Below are 22,646 nucleotides of genomic sequence, written 5' to 3'. Positions count from 1 at the left end.
GCATCACCCCCAAACACACACACACAAAATGCATCACCGCCAAACACACACACAAAAAATGCATCTTCGCTTGTTTTCTTGTGTTTCTTATTCCCTCTTTTGATTTTTTTTTTACTCGTTTAGTGTATCTTGTCTCCAATTTTTCTCCTGTCTCTTACAACCCCCCTTATGTGTCTTTCAACTCCCTCGTGTATCTTTTACTTCATCCCAGCCTGTGTGTCTCTTTTTACCCTTCTCCAGCCCTCTGTATGTCTCTTCCCCATCGCCTTTTGTGTGTGTCTATGTCCCCCCCAGCAAACCTTCTGTGTGTCTCTTTGTTTTCCCCAGTCCCTCTGTGTGCATATTTTTCCCCCAGCCCAGCTCTGTCCCCCACAAACCTTTTGTATGTCTCTTTTCCCCCAGCAAACCTTCTGTGTGTCTCTTTGCCTTCCCCCAGTCCCTTTGTGTGCCTCTTTCTTCCCGCAGACCCTCTGTGTGCCTCTTTCACCCTCTGTCTCTTTCTCCCCCCTCCGCCTGTTTCTCTCTCTTCCTCCTCTGTCTCTTTCTCCTCCTCCGTCTCTTTCTTCCCCCTCCCCCTGCCTCTCTTTCTTCCTCCTCTGTCTCGTTCTCTCCCTTCCTCCTTTGTCTCTCTCTTACCCCTATTTCTCCCTCACTCCCCTTCTGTCTCTCTCTTCCCCTCTTTCTCCCCCACTACCCCTCTGTCTCACTCTCCCCTGTGTCTCTTTCTCCCCCTCCCCCTGTGTCTCTCTCTTACACCTCTTTCTAACTCTCCCTCCTCTGTCTTTTTCCCCCATCCTCTGTCTCTTTCCCTCCCTTCCTCCTGTGTCTCTCTCTTTCCCCTCTTTCTCCCTCACTCCCTTTCTGTCTCTCTCTTCCCCCTCTTTCTCCCCTACTAGCTCTCTGTATCACTCTCCCCTGTGTCTCTCTTCTCCACCTCCCACTATTTCTCTCCTTCACCCACTGAGACTGACCTTGTCTGAAATTGGATCTGGAATGGCAGGGACAGCAAGGTGATGTTGTCTCTCTCTCTCTCCATCATGCTCCCATGCGGTTACCACAATTCCTTGCCTGGACACATCATAGAGTAATCACTATTTTATGGTGTGGCTGTGCTGGTGGGAACCGCGAGGGAGCATGGTAGTTAGCTCCACCCCATCCTCATTCCTCCAATGCTTACTGACAGCTGCACGCCTGTCAGTATCCGTGAGTGTGCCGCCAGACCGGCACACTCACTACCCGGCCCGGCGGCACCATCATACACTATGGGGCCGGCCGCAAGGTTAACTATTGAATGTGGCTGGCCCCCTCAGAGTGTGCCACGGACAGGCACCCGGCAATACCTAATTGCAACCAGCGGCTGCAGCCGCATGACTCCCTCAGAATTAGAGTTCTGCAGCCCCCAGGTGCCGCAGCCCACCGGGAAATTTCCCGGTATCCCGGTGGGCCAGTCCGGCCCTGCTGTCTTCCTGACAGTCGCTAGAGGCGCATCTGCAACGCTGGATGCAAAATTCGCATCCAGCGTGCAGAACGTCCATAGGAAAGCATTGAGAAATGCTTTCCTATGGATTGTTTGAATGTGCGCGCGGCACTTGCCGTGCATTCAGCTCCACTCGGAAGCTGACGTCGGCGGGGGAGGAGAGGTCACCAGCGTCGAGGGAGCCCGGCGCTGGATTAAGGTAAGCTGCTGAAGGGGTTTTAACCCCTTCAGCACCACAGGAGGGGAACCCTGACACTATAGTGATCCTTTAATTAATCTTGCAACAGATATACATATCAAATATTTCAGTGTTGGTTGCTGATTTTGTTATTAGCAGCAATTTGTTTAGGTTTAGTTACATAAAATATGCATATTCAAAATAGGTATTTTATATTTTACATTCATTATATTTTTTCTATAAACTTGTTTTAAAAAAAATGCAATTTCAGTTTTTAATGACAAATGATCCGTTCTTAAAAAGGTGATGCACACATGTAAAAGAGGAGGAGTCACAAATGGAATGTGCCTGCTGGTTCCCTGGTTTCGATGGAGATTATCCACCTTCAGTATTTTATACCACTTTTTAGAAGAGGTCACATATGCTTCTTTGCATCTCATTATGTGCAAACGCAGATATTTTTGCGGGGAATATGCACATGTGCATACACTGAGCACTGAGATGTAAAAAAAAATAAAAAAACACTCTTTGCAAACTCAAGTTTATCAAGAAAAACCAAGTCCTGATTCACACTTGTCATGTATTGAGGATAATTGCACATATCAAATATGTTTTATCTGTATGTACATTAAACTACAAGACCCAAATAGTTACAAAAGATATGCTTTAGAATGATTTATTTTTTAAATAAAAAAGAACAAAAAAAAAACCACAACCAACCGAATGAAGTATATAAATATAAAAGTAGACGACTGAGAAAACTGAAAAACAAGTTAAAAAAGTTTAGTAATAAAACAATTACATGATCATGTTGAAGGGAAGGTGGCCTTGTTGTTAACATTTATTGGCTTTGCTGTCAAGGCTAGATAAAGTGTGATTCATATCAACACCTAATCAAACAACTAGCTGCACATGTTGTAAAAGCATATCTCATCATATCTGTGTTTGCAACAACATAAAATATTGTGTTAAAAAAACTCTCAGTAGGGCAAGGTAAAAAATAATGAAACGTCTAAGCTTTCACTTTGATTTAATGAAGTGAATTAAAGTCAAAGCCAAACATTCAGTTACGGTATTATAATATGTGAAAATCATTTATTTATAACAAAACATATACACTATGCTGTCAAAGGAATGGATGGGGAAATATATATCTATAATTAAATACACTAGTATAAGAGGATATGAGGACTGTATGTATAATCTGATATTAGTGATGAAACTAATATAGAGAGGGTCCTGGTGCAAACATTTGCTTTTGGATCCCCCTACAGAGAAGGGGTGGTCAAAAGGTAGATATTACTGACGTACGATTCTGATAATGCTTTGTCAGCTGTAGATCTACCATGTTCCCATCCCTGCAGGGTTGTATGTGTGTGCAGTGTTTGTGTATGCAGTGTTTGTGTGTGAATGTAGGCATGTTTTTGTAAGGAGTGTTATTTGAATCCTGGGGTGTGTTTTTATGTAGTGTTAGTATTTGAATGCATGGATTTGCTTGTGTGTAGTGTTGGTGTTTGCATGCAAGGCTACATTTGTGTACAGTGTTGGTGTTTGAATCCATGGATGTGTTTCTATTTCATGTTGGCATTTTAATGCACGTGTGTGTGTACTGTCAGCGTTTGAATGCAGAAATGCATTTGTGTGTGTGATGTTGGTGTTTGCATGCAGTAGTGTGTTCACACATACACAAACATTGCCACACACACACATACAGATGCACATTGCCACACAATGATACACACAGAAACACTGCAACACAGGGATGCACACATTCACAAACACACACAGATTAACCCTAAGAGATTTTCACTTATTGACACAAATTAACAGATACATTAAAGCACGCAGATCCACTTGTACACACAAGCACATATTCCCACACTGGCACACATGCAAACACTGACACACATGCACAGATGCACACATACACAAACACTGACCCATATGCACACAACACACAAATATACACTTAACTCACACTCACTTGGTGTCCAGCTCTCCTCCTGCTGTGCACACTATATCCTCCCTGCAGATTTACCTTTTGTTCAGTTGTGTCAGCGTTACTGGGAAGGGACCACTGACCTGCTGTGGCTCTGGTGTGGTTGCACCAGCTACATGGCCAGAAGCTCTATGGCTGTCTGATATCCTGATTTACTAATACTGATTAAAGTTTTTTCTGGTGTCTGGCCAAATTTACTCCAAAATTCTATTTACCCCAATTTAGATTGCCACATTCCCCTTCCAATCAATCCCTTCCTTCCATCTCTACTTGTTCTGCCCCTGTATAAAGACCATTTTTTTTTCATAGACCGTATGCCTTGTGGGATCAAACGTAAGGTCCCACAGGACAAAAGACACACTCTCACATCTACACACTGCACAGAGTGCATGGGGGTAAAGATAGATTAAAAATAGATTTAGGAAAGAAAGATATGGAAGAGCTGGTAAAGGACCTTCAATTTCTTCCTCTACATGTGCAAGGTGCAAAGGAAATGACAGACTGGATAGGGGTGTGGCACGTTATTTGTATATGTTCCCATAATTTCCTACACAATGCTGTGTAATATGGGCATGAATTATTTACAGAGTTATAAACTAAATTGAGAAATAAAGAGTGATTTCACATTGACTTTCAAATTTAAGGTCAAAATAGCCAAAATAGGATAGTCAGCTATGCTTACAATTTTGCTACTCTCGGCTTTAAATTTGAAATTCACCTTAATTCATTTTGAATACGCACTTTAGTAAATAACTGTCATCATGTGGGATTGGTAAGATTCCTCATTTAAAACAAGAGAAAATGTGCAAAAGTACTGCATATACCTGAGGATTGAAGTTATGTAATTAGCCAAAAACTTGGGGAGCCAAGTTGATTATTTGTTACGTAGAATTTGCCAATTGTTTAGGAAGATGATTGAACAAACATTTATATATATATATATATATATATATATATATATATATATTTCTTTTTTTACATACATACACAAACACATTTACACATTTTGTCATTGTACATAAGTGCATATTTACAATTGCGAAAGAGGTTGTGCTTAAAAGAATATACAGTTGGAATTAAAGAAAAAGGATACGTGGAGGAGGAAATGACAGGTGGGAAATAGTTTTTCCTGATTTTCCGCACTCCCTAATAATTTATTCTAGGTCCACCTTTGTCAATATTTGACAACAATCATAAATTCATAGACATTCCTTTTTAGCAGCTGGTTTAAGCACCTTTAAGCTTCTTGTCTCTTGGCAAATATAACCTCCAAAGCTTTATTTTGCGAAGTTTGTCAAGGACAGATTTATTCAAGCTTTTTATATGCGTTCTTTTTATAGCAGCTTTAACTAGCTTTCAAATGTGTGCATCTTCACCCATGACCCAGTGCAATAATAAGTGCATAATATTTTAGCACTCTATTGCCATCACACAATAATAGGTCATTAACAACACTTCAACATTTTATTCCAGGGAATTTAAATATTTTTCTAATGAAAGGCTCAGAATTTGTGCTTTTGTCACAATTTGCAAGCCTTTGATGAAGCACTATAATATAATTCAGAATTATTCTCTCACATACTAGCAGAAATGTAATAAACACAATGTACTTTATAATTCTATTATACCTGTATGTATATTGTGATGTAATATGCTCTGTGTTCATTTATAACCACCATATATTTACCTCCTTTGCCTTACCAACTCTCTTCAGTAATGTGGACTGAAGGGTCTATATATACCGTCTAAATATGTATTTATTATTTAATCCCTTCAATGCTAAAATCTTGTATAAATGTTTTCATTTTAATTTCCATTGCAAAGTATTATTGACCTCTAATTTTTGTCTGTCTCTGTGTACAATAACTAAAGGTCAAAAATAGTTGCAATATGTGAAATCTATATTTGCTGTAGTGTGATGTACACTCTCAACTTAAAATCAATCAAATAAAGTGTATAAGCAATTAAAAGAAATCCATGCCTTAAGAAAAACTGAAAAATAAACTAAAAAGCAGTATAGTAATAAGATAATTGCATGATCATGAACTCATGATCGTTGAGAAACAAAGTCTTCTTTCTGTCCATATATATATTTATATATATATATATATGTATACATTATGTATGCATGTTCAGGTGAGTGCAACTATCTTGGCTTCATATGTAAATATATTTGGGAGTCCACTCCTTTGGTTTTGCACCCCTCCCTGTCACATTACTTCGTTCCAGGGCCCTATTTAACTTCACACTACAGAAAACCCCAGGAGGAAGAGAAGGCATTAGATTGCTATGATAGGACCTGCCAAAAATAGGGGTACAATAGTATTGTGGCAGGCTTATGTAATGTACGACCATGTACTGTAACTAACCCCCTATTACCTAAGTCAGGTGTTTACAAAACAAGCAAAAACATTTTTTACATTCTTTGGGCTTTGAAATTGCTGTTTAGTGAGTGACTGGGTGCGCTAGATCTTGTATGCTTCATATACACACATATATATCCCCCTATATATTAAATTGTTCTCCTGACCAAATTCATGTTACAAGAAGACCAGGGATATAACCTTCTGACTAACCATAAAAATAAACCCTTAAAAACCTGATTGAGTTTTTCTTTTTAATAATAAATGGCTTTCCTGTCTTTTACTACAAGTTTAAATTTGAACATTTATTTATGTTCATATTATGAACAACTACAGCTTAATGGGTATAGTCAGTCCATGCAGTATTGTGCTGTAAACATGGCTCCATAGTGGCACCTCCAGTGGCAGTCACTCAGATGGCTACTAGAGATGCTTCTTGTGTGTGCAGCACAGACTTTCAGCGTCTTCATGCTTTGCATTGAGGCTCTGAACTTTCCCAGTAGAGATGCACTGAGTCAATGCATCTCTAAGATGAGATGTTGATTGGCAGGTACAGTGTTTTGCCATGCATGCGCAATAGCCTCCCAATAATTTACCATGGGAGAGCATGGGATTGGCTGAGATAGTCAATTCTGATTATGGCAGATTGAGCAGTGCCAGCACCAACTAAAGGAATAAAGGTGAGTTTTCTACTTATTTATAGGGTGGGGGGGGAGCTAAATAGTGTTTTTATCACTATAGGGTCAGGAATACAAGTTTGCCCTATCTTGTATACTCCAGGACTAATTAAAGGGATACTATAGGCACTAAAACTATTATAGCTTAGTGATGCAGTTGTATAAATATATGATGTATAGATCATAGCTAAACCCATGCAGTCTCACTGCTCAATTCTTTGCCAGTTAGGAATTAAATCACTTTGTTTATCCAGTCCCAACCTCCCTCCATATGACTCACACAGCCTTCCTAAATTCTTTCTGTAAAGAGTGATCTAATGTTTAAACTTCCTTTATTGCACATTCTGGTAAATTTAGAATGTCTTACCTCCTGCTCTCTTAATAGACCTTTATACCCTGCAGGAGCCTCCTGAGTGTGATTAAAGTTCAATTTAGAGAGTTAAGAGTAAAGTAAGTTAACATCTAATTAAAAATGAAACCATTTTGTCTTGTAGACTGTGTGCATCACAGCCAGGCGAGGTGTGGTTAGAGCTGCATCAACAGAAAGAAGAGTGATTTAACTTCTAAATGGCAGAGAACTGAACAGTGAGATTGCATGGGCATGATCTGTACACCAAAACTGTTTCATTAAGCTAACGTTCTTTTGATGCCTGTAGTGTCCCTTTAAGGACTGTATACTTCTCAAACCTGACTGCTCATGAGATAACAGGAATGCATGCGCTTCTTCTTCTTTTATAAATGGAGGCCCAAGGAACTATAAATGTATTACAGCCCCCAGTATGGGTGAAGGAACTGAGGTTTTCCAGGGTGACCATCAAACATTATTATTGCTAATCTTCACCCCACCAAATGTTGTCTGTAAATAAAAAAGATGTGTTATGTCCTCATATTAAGGGTTCCAGAGAAACTCGCTTATCATATATAAGTTCTACCCACCAATTTTGTATGTTTGGATTCAATATTGTCCCCTCCAATTTTTTTTTTTTACTCTCACTGGGGTAATTGATTCAATTATAATAACTAATTTTGCAAACAAGTTACCCTAGTATACAGGGAAGGATTAATATCCTGCAGTGTCCTAGGTAGGCTACTATTTTGGATCCCCCTTCATTATCCACATAGGAATGGTGAATGTTGCCAAACCAAAATCCATGGTTCTGGATGCCTCTGTCTGACCCTGAAGCCATATGCAGCTTACTTAGATTACCTTATGCTTAATCCTTGTGGTGTCTTTACTAATTCAACTGTTCTCCAATTATACCTTTGATAGTAGACCCCTATGTTACAATAAAGGTACAACTATATACCTACATGTTGCTAAGCCTCTCCTACATTCCATTTGTGACATGTTTATCTTAAAATTATCCTCTCATGGTTAGCAATTGCTAACTAGCTTCATGGAGAAACATCATATTTGACAATGACAACAAGCATTCAAACCTGAACATCTTCTATAATTACAATTATGTTGTTGATCTATTACATTCAATACTATTTGGTGTAGCTTGACTGCAGATGCCATTGCTCCAGAGAAGAGCATCATGTAGGGCCAAAGCACAGTTGGGACACACCAACAGCTGATAATTGCTTATGGAAGAGGCTCTGTTCTTCTAAGTACTTTTACATATAGATTGGTAGTCGAACCATTTAATGAAACAGCTGTGGGCTATTCTATAATTGTACATTAAAAAGCTTATAAATATATAGAATTTAAGAAAAAAAACATTTTTGGTATACCATATACAAAATAATTGTGGAATACCAGCCACAGGTTTATTAAACTATTTTTGATATACCAGCTACAAACTGATCTCCTTTACCTCTGAACAGCAACTACAATACATGTTGAGTAATTGTTGTGCTTAATCTTTTAGCAAGGCCATCTAACATTTTGCCAGTGGGATACAGAAAAGGAGTAACGGAGTTCCAAATCGCAATCAGTGAAGTCAGTGGGGGATATTCTCACAGCTTGGTGGAAGTGTTCACAAACAGGCCAACCAATCATGCAGGAGGGGAGTGAAATTTCAGCAGTACTGAGTATAGCAATTAAATTAAAAAAAAGTAAAATCCTTAATTGGAGATGCCAAAAAAGCCAGCCTCCTTTCAGAAAAAGTGAACAAAATGATAAAATATAATTCTATGGGCAAGCAAGGAACAGAGTAATGGAATTTTTTTTTGTGTGTTTTTTTTCTCTCTTTTATTCAATTCAAATAATAAGAGATAAGTTTTCCTTTGCAAAATCAGTTACAGGTATAGACTCTAAACAACCTCATTACATTTACAGGTAAAGGTGTAAATAGATAGGATTTCTGAATTGCTCATTGTTATTGTGCTAATATGCTCGATGTAGGGTATACTGTCCTATCTAAAATATTCCACGGTAACACTGCGAAGGGAAAAAAAAATGCCTTTTGCATGCAAGTTGATAGATTCCATAACACTTGGAGAAATTTTCAATTATTCGCATGACTGCTTCTGTGGGTTTTGTTTAAAATCAGTTTAATCCAAAGGTAATGCTTTATGTGATTGGTATTTTAATAAAGCCTATTCATTCTGTTTTGCTTTTTTTGACCTGGGCAGATTACTGGTTCAACTCCTGGTACGAATACTGACATAAACTCTAAGAAAATTGCCAGTGTTAGTGACGTCTGTGAATCTATGAAACAGCAGCTGCTAGTCCTGGTGGAATGGGCAAAATACATCCCCGCCTTTTGTGAACTTCCTCTGGATGATCAGGTGTGAAATATACACGAATGTCACGGGGAGGTGGATTTGATCATGTAACAGTGAGTTTTTGTGAGACAGGTTAACAAGCTTGCTGCATAATGTGAGTCAAAATACCAAGGTTGAAAAAAGTAGGCAAATTCAGATTATTTCCAGTTATTTGACAATTCATTGTAGTTCACTGCATCTCACTGTTTTGCAAATGAATTCCTAAATTTTATAAAGTAACTTCAGGATTCAAAGTGGATTTTCAGGTTTTGTTAACATGTATGGCTTTTTGTTTATTTTAACAATAACAATTAAAATAAATATATAATCAGCACTGCCATTGTTACATTATTCAAAAGACTCAAACACATACATGGTTATTTACTAAGGTGACAACTGTTGCGAACTTCAAAATAATTTCAAATTTAAAGGGACACTATAGTCACACAGATCACTACATCTCAGTGAAGTGGTGTGGGTACCATGATCCCTGTCCTTCTCTAGAGACTGTCAGTATGACAGTAATTAGAGGGCTTTGTGTTGCACTTCCCTTTAAATTTCCTGAAATTCTTAATTTACTAGATAGCCATGTATTAGAGCATTTATTCTCTTAATACGAAATTCTAAAGATAGTTGAGGACAGTAAATACATACATAGCAAACAAATGAAACTGTTAAATTATAAATTCCACCTTTTAAAAAATCCTAATATTAAGCAATTCTGTACTACACCAATACAGCTCAATTGTATTTTATTTATAGACCTTGTCTTAATAATGTTTGAGATTTTATATTCGCCCTTAATTCTGAACTTTAGATTAATTGCATCTAGTTAGTTACATTATATTAAATAATTTCCCTTTTCAGATAGCACAATCATAATTCTTTCATATTCATATCATCATATCTTCTTAAATACCAGCCCTCATTAGCAATCATTTCTCCACTGATTTATATCTCCCTTTGACTTGCACAAGAGATTAATTACCCCTGTGTAGCTGAGTTGTAAAAACTACAATTTAGCCCAACTAAGCAGGAATACCCTATTATTAAATTGTTAACCATTATTAAACTGACCATGTACTTACATTTTGACTGCTTGACGCATGTACCAAGAGTGTAGTTTGATGGTGTCTGTTCAAACGAGTTACTATAAATCCCTATTTTTTAAACCAGCAATCTTAAAAAACATTCTACAACCCTTTCTGATACAGTCAAAATGTAATTAAATAAATGTTTCCTCCAGGTGAAATATACAAATAAGATATATAAGATGTTAGGCTGTGCAGCTGTTGCTAAATATCTCTGCTTCTGTTGAGGCTATGCTGATCTATGTGAATAGTAATTTGGACATCACCCATAACATTTTTATATTGATTACATAATGGAATTTAACAGTTATAAATGTTTCATGTTATTGAATGCAAGTAATAGTTGAATGACACAATTAAAAACAAATTAAATATGTGTTTATATGCAATAAGGATCTCACTGTATTTACCAAATACAAATATAGCGTAAAAAGTGTACAAATATATGCGCAATAAATTAAAATACTAAACTAGATGGAAAAGCTAAGATTAAGATTTTCACTATGATAATCTGGAAAAATCTTGTATATTGCATGACTTCTTTATGAATGGGTTAAATTGAAGAAAGCTATTATTTTTTATTGTTTTGTGTTTGTGTGTATTTCTGCAAGACTCAATAGTGAATTAATGATCTGTGGTATGTGAAAAAAAAGATGTCAAACATTTATGCCCTTGGTATTCTAAATTTAGTACACGCTATATTGCATCTCTGCAATAAAGTATTTTTAAAAAGTCTTTCAAAAATAATGTATACTGCAACTCAACCGATGCTTTGCCAGCTTCTTGAGTGGCAAAGCACTATGGTAGCTGTGTATCTAGAATATCTGAAAATGTAGTTATTGGACTCCCCTAATATATAGGATATATAGTGGCTATCATGGGTCAATGATGCTTTTGCATGGTTCATGGATATATTATACCCGGGCACACTATTATTTTCCTCTAAAACACATTGCAGTTTTATATATGTTTAACATTAGATTATTATTTTTATTAAGGTCAGGACTAGGGCTAGCTTTCCTCAAGGAACAAAGAGATGATAATATTTCATTATAAACCAGACTGAAAGATCCTTTACAAAAATGGATCATAGATCCTCTGATTTAATAACTATGCAGCTGTCTATGGTCATCAAGTACTAAATAGGTAGAATATTCTAAATCACATAGGGTTGTTAGGAACGTAGTCCGTATGGGGCTAATCTGAGGATTACATATGGAATACATGAGCTACTCATCTATATAACTTCTAGTTGTAACTGATGTCCCTTGTTCGAGTCTTGCCACGTCATTGACAGTGGCTATTTACTAAATGGTTATTTACTAAAGTGAGATTTGTCTGGCATTCAAAGTAGCTGACTTGTATAATTCTCACTTTTAGTGAATAATCCTGAGTGTGTATTTCTTCCCCAGACTTTCGCCTGGTATATCAAATTAGTGTAACAAAAAAAAAGCGGCACTGTCATTGTCTTGGGACTTTGCAGAATTTGGAAAGACCCCCGACAGTGACATCGCCGCTGGGGGTCCAGTGGCCATGGTGTGCAGGCAAAGTTGAGTTCTACCTACCTGAATCTGTCCCTCACAGGTGCCATCATCTTCTTCTGGTAGGTCATCTTCAGCTCCTGGTGCTTCAACATCACTGCGGTACTCTCGCGTAGGTTCCTCCAAAGATTAAGTAAATTCACTGGTGATGGCTGGAGGGATTGACCCTTCTAGATGTGATAGCTCCAACCCATCCATTCTTTGTCTAAATATATCTCTAGACTGGGTTGTGATTTCATTGAAATTCCAACAGTCAATATGAGTGTTCCATAAAGATTCTATGAAATACTCTTTTGGGTGGGGAGGGGCGCGGAGGGTGTGCGTGACAGTGCCACTTTAACTACCACTCTTTTTTTAGTAGCCCATGATTATTATAGTGTTGTATCAGAATTCCTGTGGCTCTGGCATGCATGACAAGCTCAAGCCTTCCCTTTTTATGATACTAATGGCTATTTAAATACAACAGCTGCTGCACCATATTAAATGTGCCTCATTAAGCATTGTTATATCAGTGTTGCTACCTAATAACCATGTTTGCAAACCATAGTGCTCTAATGATGTGGAGCAGCCAAACTTAATTAATACATTATGAGTAAGACAAATTACATGAGTACATTAATTTTTATTTTTCACGTAGGTTGCATTATTAAGGGCACATGCTGGTGAACATCTTCTCCTTGGTGTAACAAAACGATCTATGGTTTACAAAGACATGCTACTTTTAGGTGAGAGCACAAACAATTTAAATTATTTGAAGTGAAGCTTCTTATAAACAAAACAATGAACCTATGTTATCATTAAATTTGCTCTGTAAATGCACAGTTGATTGTCTTTCATTCACCGTGGTATGATGGCAAAATGTATAATAACAATACAATAAAGAAAATCTTACTATTTATGTATTTTTCATCCTGGGGTACGGAAAATAGGAGGTACTAGTTATCTGTCTAGATCATGGGTCCTCAAACTCCGGCCCCCCAGATGTTGCTGGACTACAACTCCCATGATTCTCTGGCTATCTATGTAATTCAAAGAATCATGGGAGTTGTAGTTCAGCAACATCTGGGGGGCCGGAGTTTGAGGACCCATGGTCTAGATGGACATTTTTAATTATGGAACCCTGAAGGTTTATTTGGGACAAAATAGCCAAAATGGAAAAAGTCTGGCCTAAGATTTAAAATTGAACATACAAAATACCTAATAATTCACATTTTACAGAATGACTTAAAAACAAAGTATACATTTAGCAAAAGTGCCCAAGAAAAAAAACCTCAGCCCAAATGATGCCAAACATGGAATTTATTTAGCCACTGACCTGGCAAACTTTCAACCTTAAAACAAGTCTAAGGGTCAAGTGCAAATTTATAATGAAAAACAGGTAAATAGATTACTCATTTATGATATTCTTTTTGTGACTTGTGATTTGTTCCTGATTTTTTTTTCTAGTACTGTTTGGATTAATTTGTATACTTATTTTTCATTATTAATATTCACTTGCATATTTCTGACCTTTTCAATGTCAAAATGTTGCCAGGTCTGTTTTGGTTGGGCTCTTCATTTACACTCATGAAAAATATGTGCACCTACTCGGATGATGGTTTGTAACCTATACATTGATGCCTATGTAGCTAAGCTAAAAAACAAACAAGCATACAAAAAATCAAGCTAGTTTATGTTCAATTATATATATATTTTACATTTGTCCTAACCCCTTAAGTACCATATGACGGTCATGTGGTACTTAATGGGATTGCTTATAATTTTTCCAGAACGTAAACTCAGGACATACTTGAAAACGAGAGAAATCTCATTGCATCCTTCCTGGTAAAATATTTTATAAATACATAAAATAAAAATATCAAGCTTAGTTATGCTTTATTGCCATTAATCAAAGCTTTGCAACTAATACAATGTGTTTTTACACAATATTCTGTTTCTAAAGGTAATAGCTATGTAGTACATCGCAACAGCTCTGAAATAGAGATTAGCCGGGTGGCTAACAGAATTTTGGATGAGCTTGTCCACCCATTTCATGAGATTCAAATAGATGACAATGAATATGCCTGTCTAAAAGCAATTGTATTTTTTGATCCAGGTAAGCTTTATTTTACTTCTATATACTCATACTTGCATATGTTCATGGTTGAAAACATGCAGCGTACATCCCAAAAAAATATTCAATACTTATTAATGAAAACAAAAAGCTGCCCCGACACAATCTGGTTTATTTACTAAAGTAAGAATTCAAAGTGAAAACTCCGATTTTTTTTTTTTATATCGCAGGTTAATTAAAAAGCGTACATCCAAAAAAAATATTCAATACTTATTAATGAAAACAAAAAGCTGCCCCGACACAATTTGGTTTATTTACTAAAGTAAGAATTCAAAGTGAAAACTCAGATTTTTTTTTTTTTTATATCGCAGGTTAATTAAAAAGCGTCCATCCCAAAAAAAATATCCAATACTTATTAATGGAAACAAAAAGCTGCCCCGACACAATCTGGTTTATTTACTAAAGTAAGAATTCAAAGTGAAAACTCAGATTTTTTTTTTTTTTATATCGCAGGTTAATTAAAAAGCGTCCATCCCCAAAAAAATATCCAATACTTATTAATGGAAACAAAAAGCTGCCCCGACACAATCTGGTTTATTTACTAAAGTAAGAATTCAAAGTGAAAACTCAGATTTTTTTTTTTATATCGCAGGTTAATTCTGTAACTTACTGTTTAGTGTCTGTTTAGACATATACTAGCAACAAGTCATCTGTTTAGCATCAGATACTCCTTCATCATCAAGGAGTTCCCATCCCCAATTAAAGGAACAATAATTTGCTGGAATTAAAGTTTAGGTTACCAGCCCCTCCCTATGTGGCGATAAAAGGTGAGTCTTGCTGTGGCTGGTCCCACCTCCATGTTTGAGATCATCAATCTTGATGATCTTGGCCAATCCAATGCCTTCCCATAACAAAGCATTGGGAGGGTATTGTGCCTGCACAGCAAAACACAGCACTGCTCCATCCGCATCTCCTCAAAGACATGCATTGAATAAATGCATCTATATGGGGAGCTTCCAGCAGCATCTAGATCCTGCACACAGAGGACTGGATTAGAAATCACCTCAAGGGGTGTTGCCATCGGAGTGACTGCCACTAGAGGAGTTACTAGGCGGCAATGTAAACACTGCCTTTTCCCTAAAAAAGCAGCATTTACTATGAAAAGCCTGCAGGGACAGGCTATGGACAACAGAACAACTACATTAAGCTGTAGTTGTTCTGGTGACTATAGTGTACCGTTAGAGCTTTATTGATTTTGGTCTATGTTGAATAATCTTGCACTGTCTTGGTGCCTAAAAAAACTCCATGATGCTGATTCATATTTGGTTTGAAGGACTACCTTTATGCATCACTAATACTATATCTGTCAATGCACAGATTATGTAGTGTCAAGTTGTTAGGAGAATCTGTATATAAATCCATTGCACAGTGGAACAGGACCCTGAGCAGATAAAAAGGCACAATGTTTTCTATCCACTCATAAGCTTAGTTTAGATTTACTACATGAATGAATACTACAAAAATGAATACATAAATAGACTTTCTTTCTCTCCATTCCAGCGCGTATTCTTGCCCAATAGAGATGCATTTATTTATTGTTTAGCTTTTTATATTGTTGTGTGTATTGATATTAATATATGCTGACAATACTCAGATTTACCTGTTCTCCTCTGACCTTTCTCCTGCTCTCCAGTAATGCATCACAAACTGCCTCTCTTCCACCTCTAACTGGATGTCTTCACATTATAAAAACATATTTAAAACATAAACTTGCTAAAACTAAACTTTCTCATCTTTTCTCTCTTAAATAGTTCACCTTCATCTATCTCCCTGCACCTCAATGGGACACCTTTTACCCCAATCACTCAAGCTCATTGCCTTGGAATGTTTTCCACCGTTCTTCCACACTCCACTTTTACTAGCTTACTTTGACACAGGCATCGTATCTATCAATCCCTCCACCACTCTGACATGATGTTTTTCCTCTTATTCTTCTTTATCCCTTTCTCATTGTAAGCTTGTTTGAGCGGGCTTTATTTCACTTTTTGTCTTTGCTAATATTCTGTACGTTATTTTCTTGTCAATTATCTAAATTTTTTAAATATGCTGTGAAATATGTTGGTGCTATATAAATGCTAATGATACTAATAAAATTATTAATAATAATAAAAATAATAATCATCATCATCATCATATGGTAACTTGCATTTATCTAAAACTATCCCAGCAATTTTTTTAAGAAAAAATGTATGTAATATCTATTAGTATTTTGAATATGAATTGTGTGTTGATGTCCCCAGAACCTAATGATATACTCTCTATATATCTCTATATATATATATATATATCTCTATATATATATATATATATATCTATATATACTTGCATTTTTCCAGATGCTAAAGGACTCAGTAACCCTATGAAAATTAAAAATATGCGTTATCAAGTGCAAATCAGTTTAGAAGACTACATCAATGACAGACAGTACGATTCTAGAGGAAGGTTTGGAGAACTCCTTTTACTGTTACCTACACTCCAGAGTATTACCTGGCAAATGATTGAACAAGTTCAATTTGTGAAACTGTTTGGAATGGTTAAGATTGACAATTTACTCCAGGAGATGTTATTAGGAGGTGAGATATTCTACTGAACCTGTTGGAAATGTAATCAGGTCACTACAAATGTATTTGTAAAACGTCCTATTATAGTAGTAAAATGAGTTAACTCTCTAAGTTCTGCAGTTCTTTGTTGTGTCATGTCTTAAACATTAAGTAGCTGAAATCTTCTGAAAAAATAAATAAATTAGATAGAAGCTTCTAATGTATTTACAAACTGTGATTATGTGGATTGTGTATATTTACTATCTTCTATACCCCCCCCCCCCAAAAAAAAAAAAAAAATCAAATTTACACTGGTTAAAGAAAAAAAACACACACAATGCACACACACAAACACACACACACACACACACACACACAAACTTTTGCAAGAGTGACTATACATCAAAGTGAATATTGCCTTATCAATAAATAATGGTAGGGAAGGGCTTAAGTAATATTAAACATCATGAGAATAAGGGTCATTGTTTCCAGAACCTCAAAATAGCATTTTGTTATTGTAATACATGCACCAGTTTTATATGACATATAATAAAGCCTTTTTAAACACTTTAGGGTTACAAATAGGTCTAGAGTTAAGGCATGGGTTAGTCATACATGTGTACACTAACACACCGACACGCACTTGCAATTATTTTTTTCAACAAAATCAGAATGTCACATTTTCCACTTCCCAGAGGCTGACCTAGCTTTTATCCATTTGAAGATTGATAAAAAGAAAGTCATATCTAACATATCCATCTATCCATTATACATATGATTCTGGTTCCCTTTCAACATCATTTTCCTCCTAACAACATGCATACTTGGACTAATATTTATCTTGTCATGCTAATTTCTCTACTGATTTCTTTCTCTTGGAACTTCTATAGAGTAAATGCAGATACTTCCTTTCTCATACACTTTACAAAACAATGTGCAGGTCAAACATCAAGAGTACCTTCTACCAATTAGGACTCTATAGAAGAGACGGAATATTCTAAGATGGGTACGCAGGACTGTTTTCTAGGCTCCAGTGGCACAGTTGCATGGAATTGTATCTAATATACGGCCTTATGCATATTATTAGCATTTCCATAATTTATACATTACTATGAATCTGCATTCACATTAATACCAAAACAGTCTTTACAAATACTGATACTCAAGATAAGCTGCTAATTTATACTTATCTATTTTTGCTGCTTTATTTTACCAGCAGTATTTCTATGCAAAAATCTTAGCCAATGTTTGATATGATTAAGAGCTACCCCATGTTTTAAAAGATAACTCCAACTTCCCCATACCCCATGTTTTAAAAGAAAAAATCCAACTTCCTCATACCCCATGTTTTAAAAGATAAATCCAACCTCCCCATACCCCATGTTTTAAAAGATAAATCCAACCTCCCCATACCCTATGTTTTAAAAGATAAATCCAACCTCCCTATACATTTGCATTTAATAGTTTTTTTTTTACTATTACATGTATTTAAAATATTATCATCAAAATGGCACATTTTATGTCCTGGCTATTGAATTATAAATAAATACATAAATACAAATATTAATGATAAACAATATGTCAGAGTGAAAGAAAACTCTTGTACAGACACAAATCATCAGTAAGATCACCCATGATGACATTGTAACGATATTGTTTACAGGTACAGCTGGTGAAGTTAGTCACATACATCATCCAACACATCCGCATTTAACTCAAGATCCTCTACTGGGGCAAACTCTTCTTATAAGTTCAATGTCAGCTTCATTACATTCTGAACAGATTGGTAAGTTTTAAGAAAACATTATTTTATTATTATTATTTTAATTTCACTATGAACATAATACTCTGAATGCTTCGCTTTTCTAATGTCATGCAATCAAGCATGTAAATTAATGTATGAAGAAAACTATGTTCTCCTATTATGAGAAATAAACATAGATAGTTTATGAATTAAGAATGCTGGGAAATAGAAAAAAGGTCATTAATATAATTAAATATAAGAAAACTTTTCTAGAATAACAGAACATTACCAGTTGAATAAATAACCATTTTTTTGTTGAAAGTGCAAATTTATTTTTTGTAAGGACATCTTGTTTAATATTAAACAGCTGAAATTGAAGAAGTGATTTTTTTTTAAATTTCTGTTCACAAACATATTATGTATACATATTTGTATATGTAGTCAAAATTTAAAAGAGAAGCGGTAATATTTCTATTGTAAACTTTATGCACATGAGGTATGTGCCAAAAGCAATATTAAATTCACAGCCTCCCTTCAAGATATGTACACCCTTGCATAATATGCATCTTTCAATTATTAACTGGGGGCATTTATTAAGTACCTTGAATTTACGTTGGATCAAGTGGACCCTTGATATCATTAACTCTCAGAGAGTATGTGGAGGGCCAATCATGAACATTTGGTTAATTTGGGATGAAACATTATTTTTTTTTTTTACTTCACTTAGGATCATTTCGAGCTGGCTCCAGATGTGGCCAATGATTAGCACAAGTATTGACTGTCTTGAAACCACCAGAAACATTTTTTCCCTTAAACATTTGTTCACAAAGTTAAATCTTAATAGACTTCGAAATAGACTTCGAAAGAATCTCGCATATTTTAATATCTAATTATTAACCCAATGTAATTATGAATCCACTCCTGATTAATATTCATCTTTGCTCTGTAATACTAATTAATGAACAATTTTCTAAATGAATTATGAACATCTATGTGTCTTTGTGTCTGTTTAGTTCCGTAACTAAATTCACAGAAGATTTCAATGTTGATGCAGAGTTTATTATAACGTTGTAACATAAGTCAACATTTTACTATTTCTTAAAGTTTCTTTTATGACTGAAATATTGATTTGGAAGTTTAAAAGTCTCATGAAGGAACTATATATTTTGTCCATAGAAAAATGGCTAGATTGACAGACAAACAGACGAACAGACAAGCGGCATGAAATTCTTTTTTAGTTTTAATAGTTTTAAAATATGCCACTATATTGAATACCAAAAATATATAAATCTAATTATAAAATACATAATATACACAAAGGATACTATACATCATTTGTATTAATATTACTGAAATGTAATTTGAATAAAAGGATTACAATATTTTGTTTTATTATTCTTATAGCAACACCAGAAACACCTCTGCCTTCACCTCCACAAGGATCAGGACAAGACCTTTATAAAATTTCTACAAACCATGCAACAGTGATTACACACCAGTCCATCTTGAAACAAAAGCCTCAGTGAGAAGAACTAAAACTGATTCAACATTGGGTATTGTCAAAAACTGGACAGAAAATAATGAAAACTGCCAAAGAAGATTTACCATACAGACAAAATCCAGCGTTCCGCAACCCCTAAAATAAGTGCCCTAAAAACTTGCAACATTTTCAGTTAGATAATCTTTTATATACTGTATGTTCTTTTATAAAAATGTTTTCTTTTTTATTATTATTTGTGAATTCTTTACAGTCTGAAATAATTCTATTGTGTTAATTTAATGAAGAATTTATTTCCTTTTGACATGTCTGTAAAAAGCTATGCTGTTGCTCTTATGCTAATCTACTCACAGTGCTATTGAAATACAAATTGTACATAGTGAATAATTAATGTATATTCTCTAAATATTTGCTTCAAAATTCATAAAAAATAATTCATGCACTAATACATCTGTTTATATTGAAATTCTGTTGATGCATATAATGCATCATTTATGTCGGAGTGATACGGCCTTGGGGTAATTTTATTTTAAATTAATTTTCCTGTTTAAAAGTGCATTGCAAAATAAGTAAATAAACTATTACTTACTAAGGCTGAAATGAAAGTGTTGTTTGGTTTACTGGTTACATACATGGCACATTAATTTTATCAAAAGAGCTCGCCAGAAATCTGAGAAAAAAGTAGATAGAATTAAAAAAATATATATATATGAACACAATTATATACCTTTGCAGTGGTATTTATTGATACTCATAAAGCTGTGGTTAAATAATTTTACATTCTGTTTAGGATAAAGGATAAGAAAACATATCACTACATATTTGCTTAGATAATATTTAAATCAACAGTTCTTTTGGTTCCCTTTTCTTGACATAAATACAAATCAAACTATTCAATATTCTTGATAATGGCTAGCCATGTTCCAAATGTTTACCAGCAAGATGACAAGAAGTAGAATGTGTAGAAATAATAGTATGGACATATATTTCAGTCACCCATTGTACCAAAAATTGTGTATTTAACCTGAAATCTCATACACAAAATTTCTGGTTTAGATGTTAAAGGGCCAAAGGCACCCTATTACAAAGACTGCAGAGTGCAACCATTCAGGCAACAAGCACACTCGCCCACATTACAACACTTACTGCAGACCTATTTGTTTTCACACCAGAAGCATTGTTACTACATCATAATTCATGTGACCACATCCCTCAATCCACTCAACTAGAGAGATCTCTTCCCAACCACATTGAGTGAAGGGATGAAGAAAGTGAAATGTTTCAGCACTCTGCAAGTGCATCTAAACATTTTTCAAAGACTCATTAAATGTTTTCCAACACGCTTGGTCTGCACCAGGGGTGCCCAAAAGGTAGATATCCAGATATTTTAAAACTACAACTTCAACAATGCTTTGTCATTCTATAGACATTCTAAAGGCATGCAAAGCATCATCGGAGTTGTACATCTTGGGATCTAACTTGTGGACACCCCGGTCTACATAGTCTCTAGAGGTCATCGAAAAAGTCATTCAGTCCATCAGAAGTAGCATCCATGAGGATGTTTTGCATATGAGCTGCAGGATGCCTTTTCTTAATTAGGATATTAGATTTTGTCTGATCCTCTAACCAATGGGTGTCCAAACTTTTTTCAAATAGGGCCAAATTTGATAAAGTGAACATGCTTGAGGGCCAACCATTTTGTCTGACATTCTTTGAACCATTACAATTAAATGCAAATTAACTATTTTATGCAAAGTTTAATGCAAACCACATACTTTTCATTTCGTCACATGGATGACAAATCTAAACAGGTGTTAAATCATTCTGCCTTTCATATCTAAAGGCCAGACGAAAAAACAAAACAGGAAGTTGAAATATATGTCAGGAACATTGTAAAGTACATTACATATTATTGGTAATAAAGGTTGTCTGTCAACTTTATTATTATGTCACCATACAGATCTCTTTATTCTGTCTCAGAATATCTTTATTTTGTCACCACACAGATCTCTTTATTCTGTCTCAGATCTCTTTATTTTGTCACCATATAGATCTCTTTATTCTGTGCTTTCTCTCTTTATTGTGTCTCAAATCTCAGTATTCTGTCTCTTCTCTCTTTATTCTATCTCTTTTTTCTATGTCTCTTTATTCCATCTCTCTATATTCCTTGTCTTTATTATCTCTCTATTTAGTCCTTGTCTTTATTCTCTCTCTCTGTATTCCTTGTCTTTATTCTCTCTCTTTATTTATCTCTCTATATGCCTCGACTTTATTCTCTCTCTCTGTATTCCTTGTCTTAATTCTCTCTCTCTGTATTCCTTGTTTTTATTCTCTCTCTCTCTGTATTCCTTGTCTTTATTCTCTTCCTCTCTTTATTCCTTGTCTTAATTCTCTCTCTTTGTATTTCTTGTCTTTATTCTCTCTCTCTCTCTGTATTCCTTGACTTTATTCTCCCTCTCTTTATTCCTTGTCTTAATTCTTTCTCTCTTTATTCCTTGTCTTTATTTTCTCTCTCTCTCTGTGTATTCCCTTTCTTTGATGGATTTCTGACAGGAGAAGGAACGCGCCAAATCTGACGAGATCCCGCGAGACCACGCAACGCAGACTGAGGAAATACAGTCGCGCGGCATCGACGAGATCCCGCAGGACCGCGAGAACACAGACTGAGGAAATGCAGTCCCATGGTGTTCAAAGATCCAGAGAATCTCTGGAT

The 22,646-nt window shown here is 35.5% G+C and overlaps 1 protein-coding gene across 2 annotated transcripts in view; it reads left to right on the top strand.

The window, feature by feature from the left end:
• Positions 1-20,512, top strand: part of HNF4G (hepatocyte nuclear factor 4 gamma) — a 112,283-nt gene extending 91,771 nt beyond the window's left edge. For both annotated transcript variants that reach the window (XM_063450373.1, XM_063450372.1), the window contains exons 5-10: positions 9,275-9,430; positions 12,676-12,763; positions 13,981-14,133; positions 16,488-16,724; positions 18,355-18,477; positions 19,840-20,512. In XM_063450373.1, coding sequence (XP_063306443.1) covers positions 9,275-9,430; positions 12,676-12,763; positions 13,981-14,133; positions 16,488-16,724; positions 18,355-18,477; positions 19,840-19,961 — 879 coding nt within the window. In that variant the 3' untranslated portion in view covers positions 19,962-20,512. The remainder of the gene's footprint in view (positions 1-9,274; positions 9,431-12,675; positions 12,764-13,980; positions 14,134-16,487; positions 16,725-18,354; positions 18,478-19,839) is intronic.
• Positions 20,513-22,646: the final 2,134 nt, after the last annotated feature.

The sequence above is a fragment of the Pelobates fuscus genome, chromosome 4 (genome assembly GCF_036172605.1).
Source record: "Pelobates fuscus isolate aPelFus1 chromosome 4, aPelFus1.pri, whole genome shotgun sequence".
Lineage (NCBI taxonomy): Eukaryota > Metazoa > Chordata > Amphibia > Anura > Pelobatidae > Pelobates > Pelobates fuscus.
The sequence above is the reverse complement of the archived record's forward strand: the minus strand, read 5'-3'. Positions and strand labels throughout refer to the sequence as shown.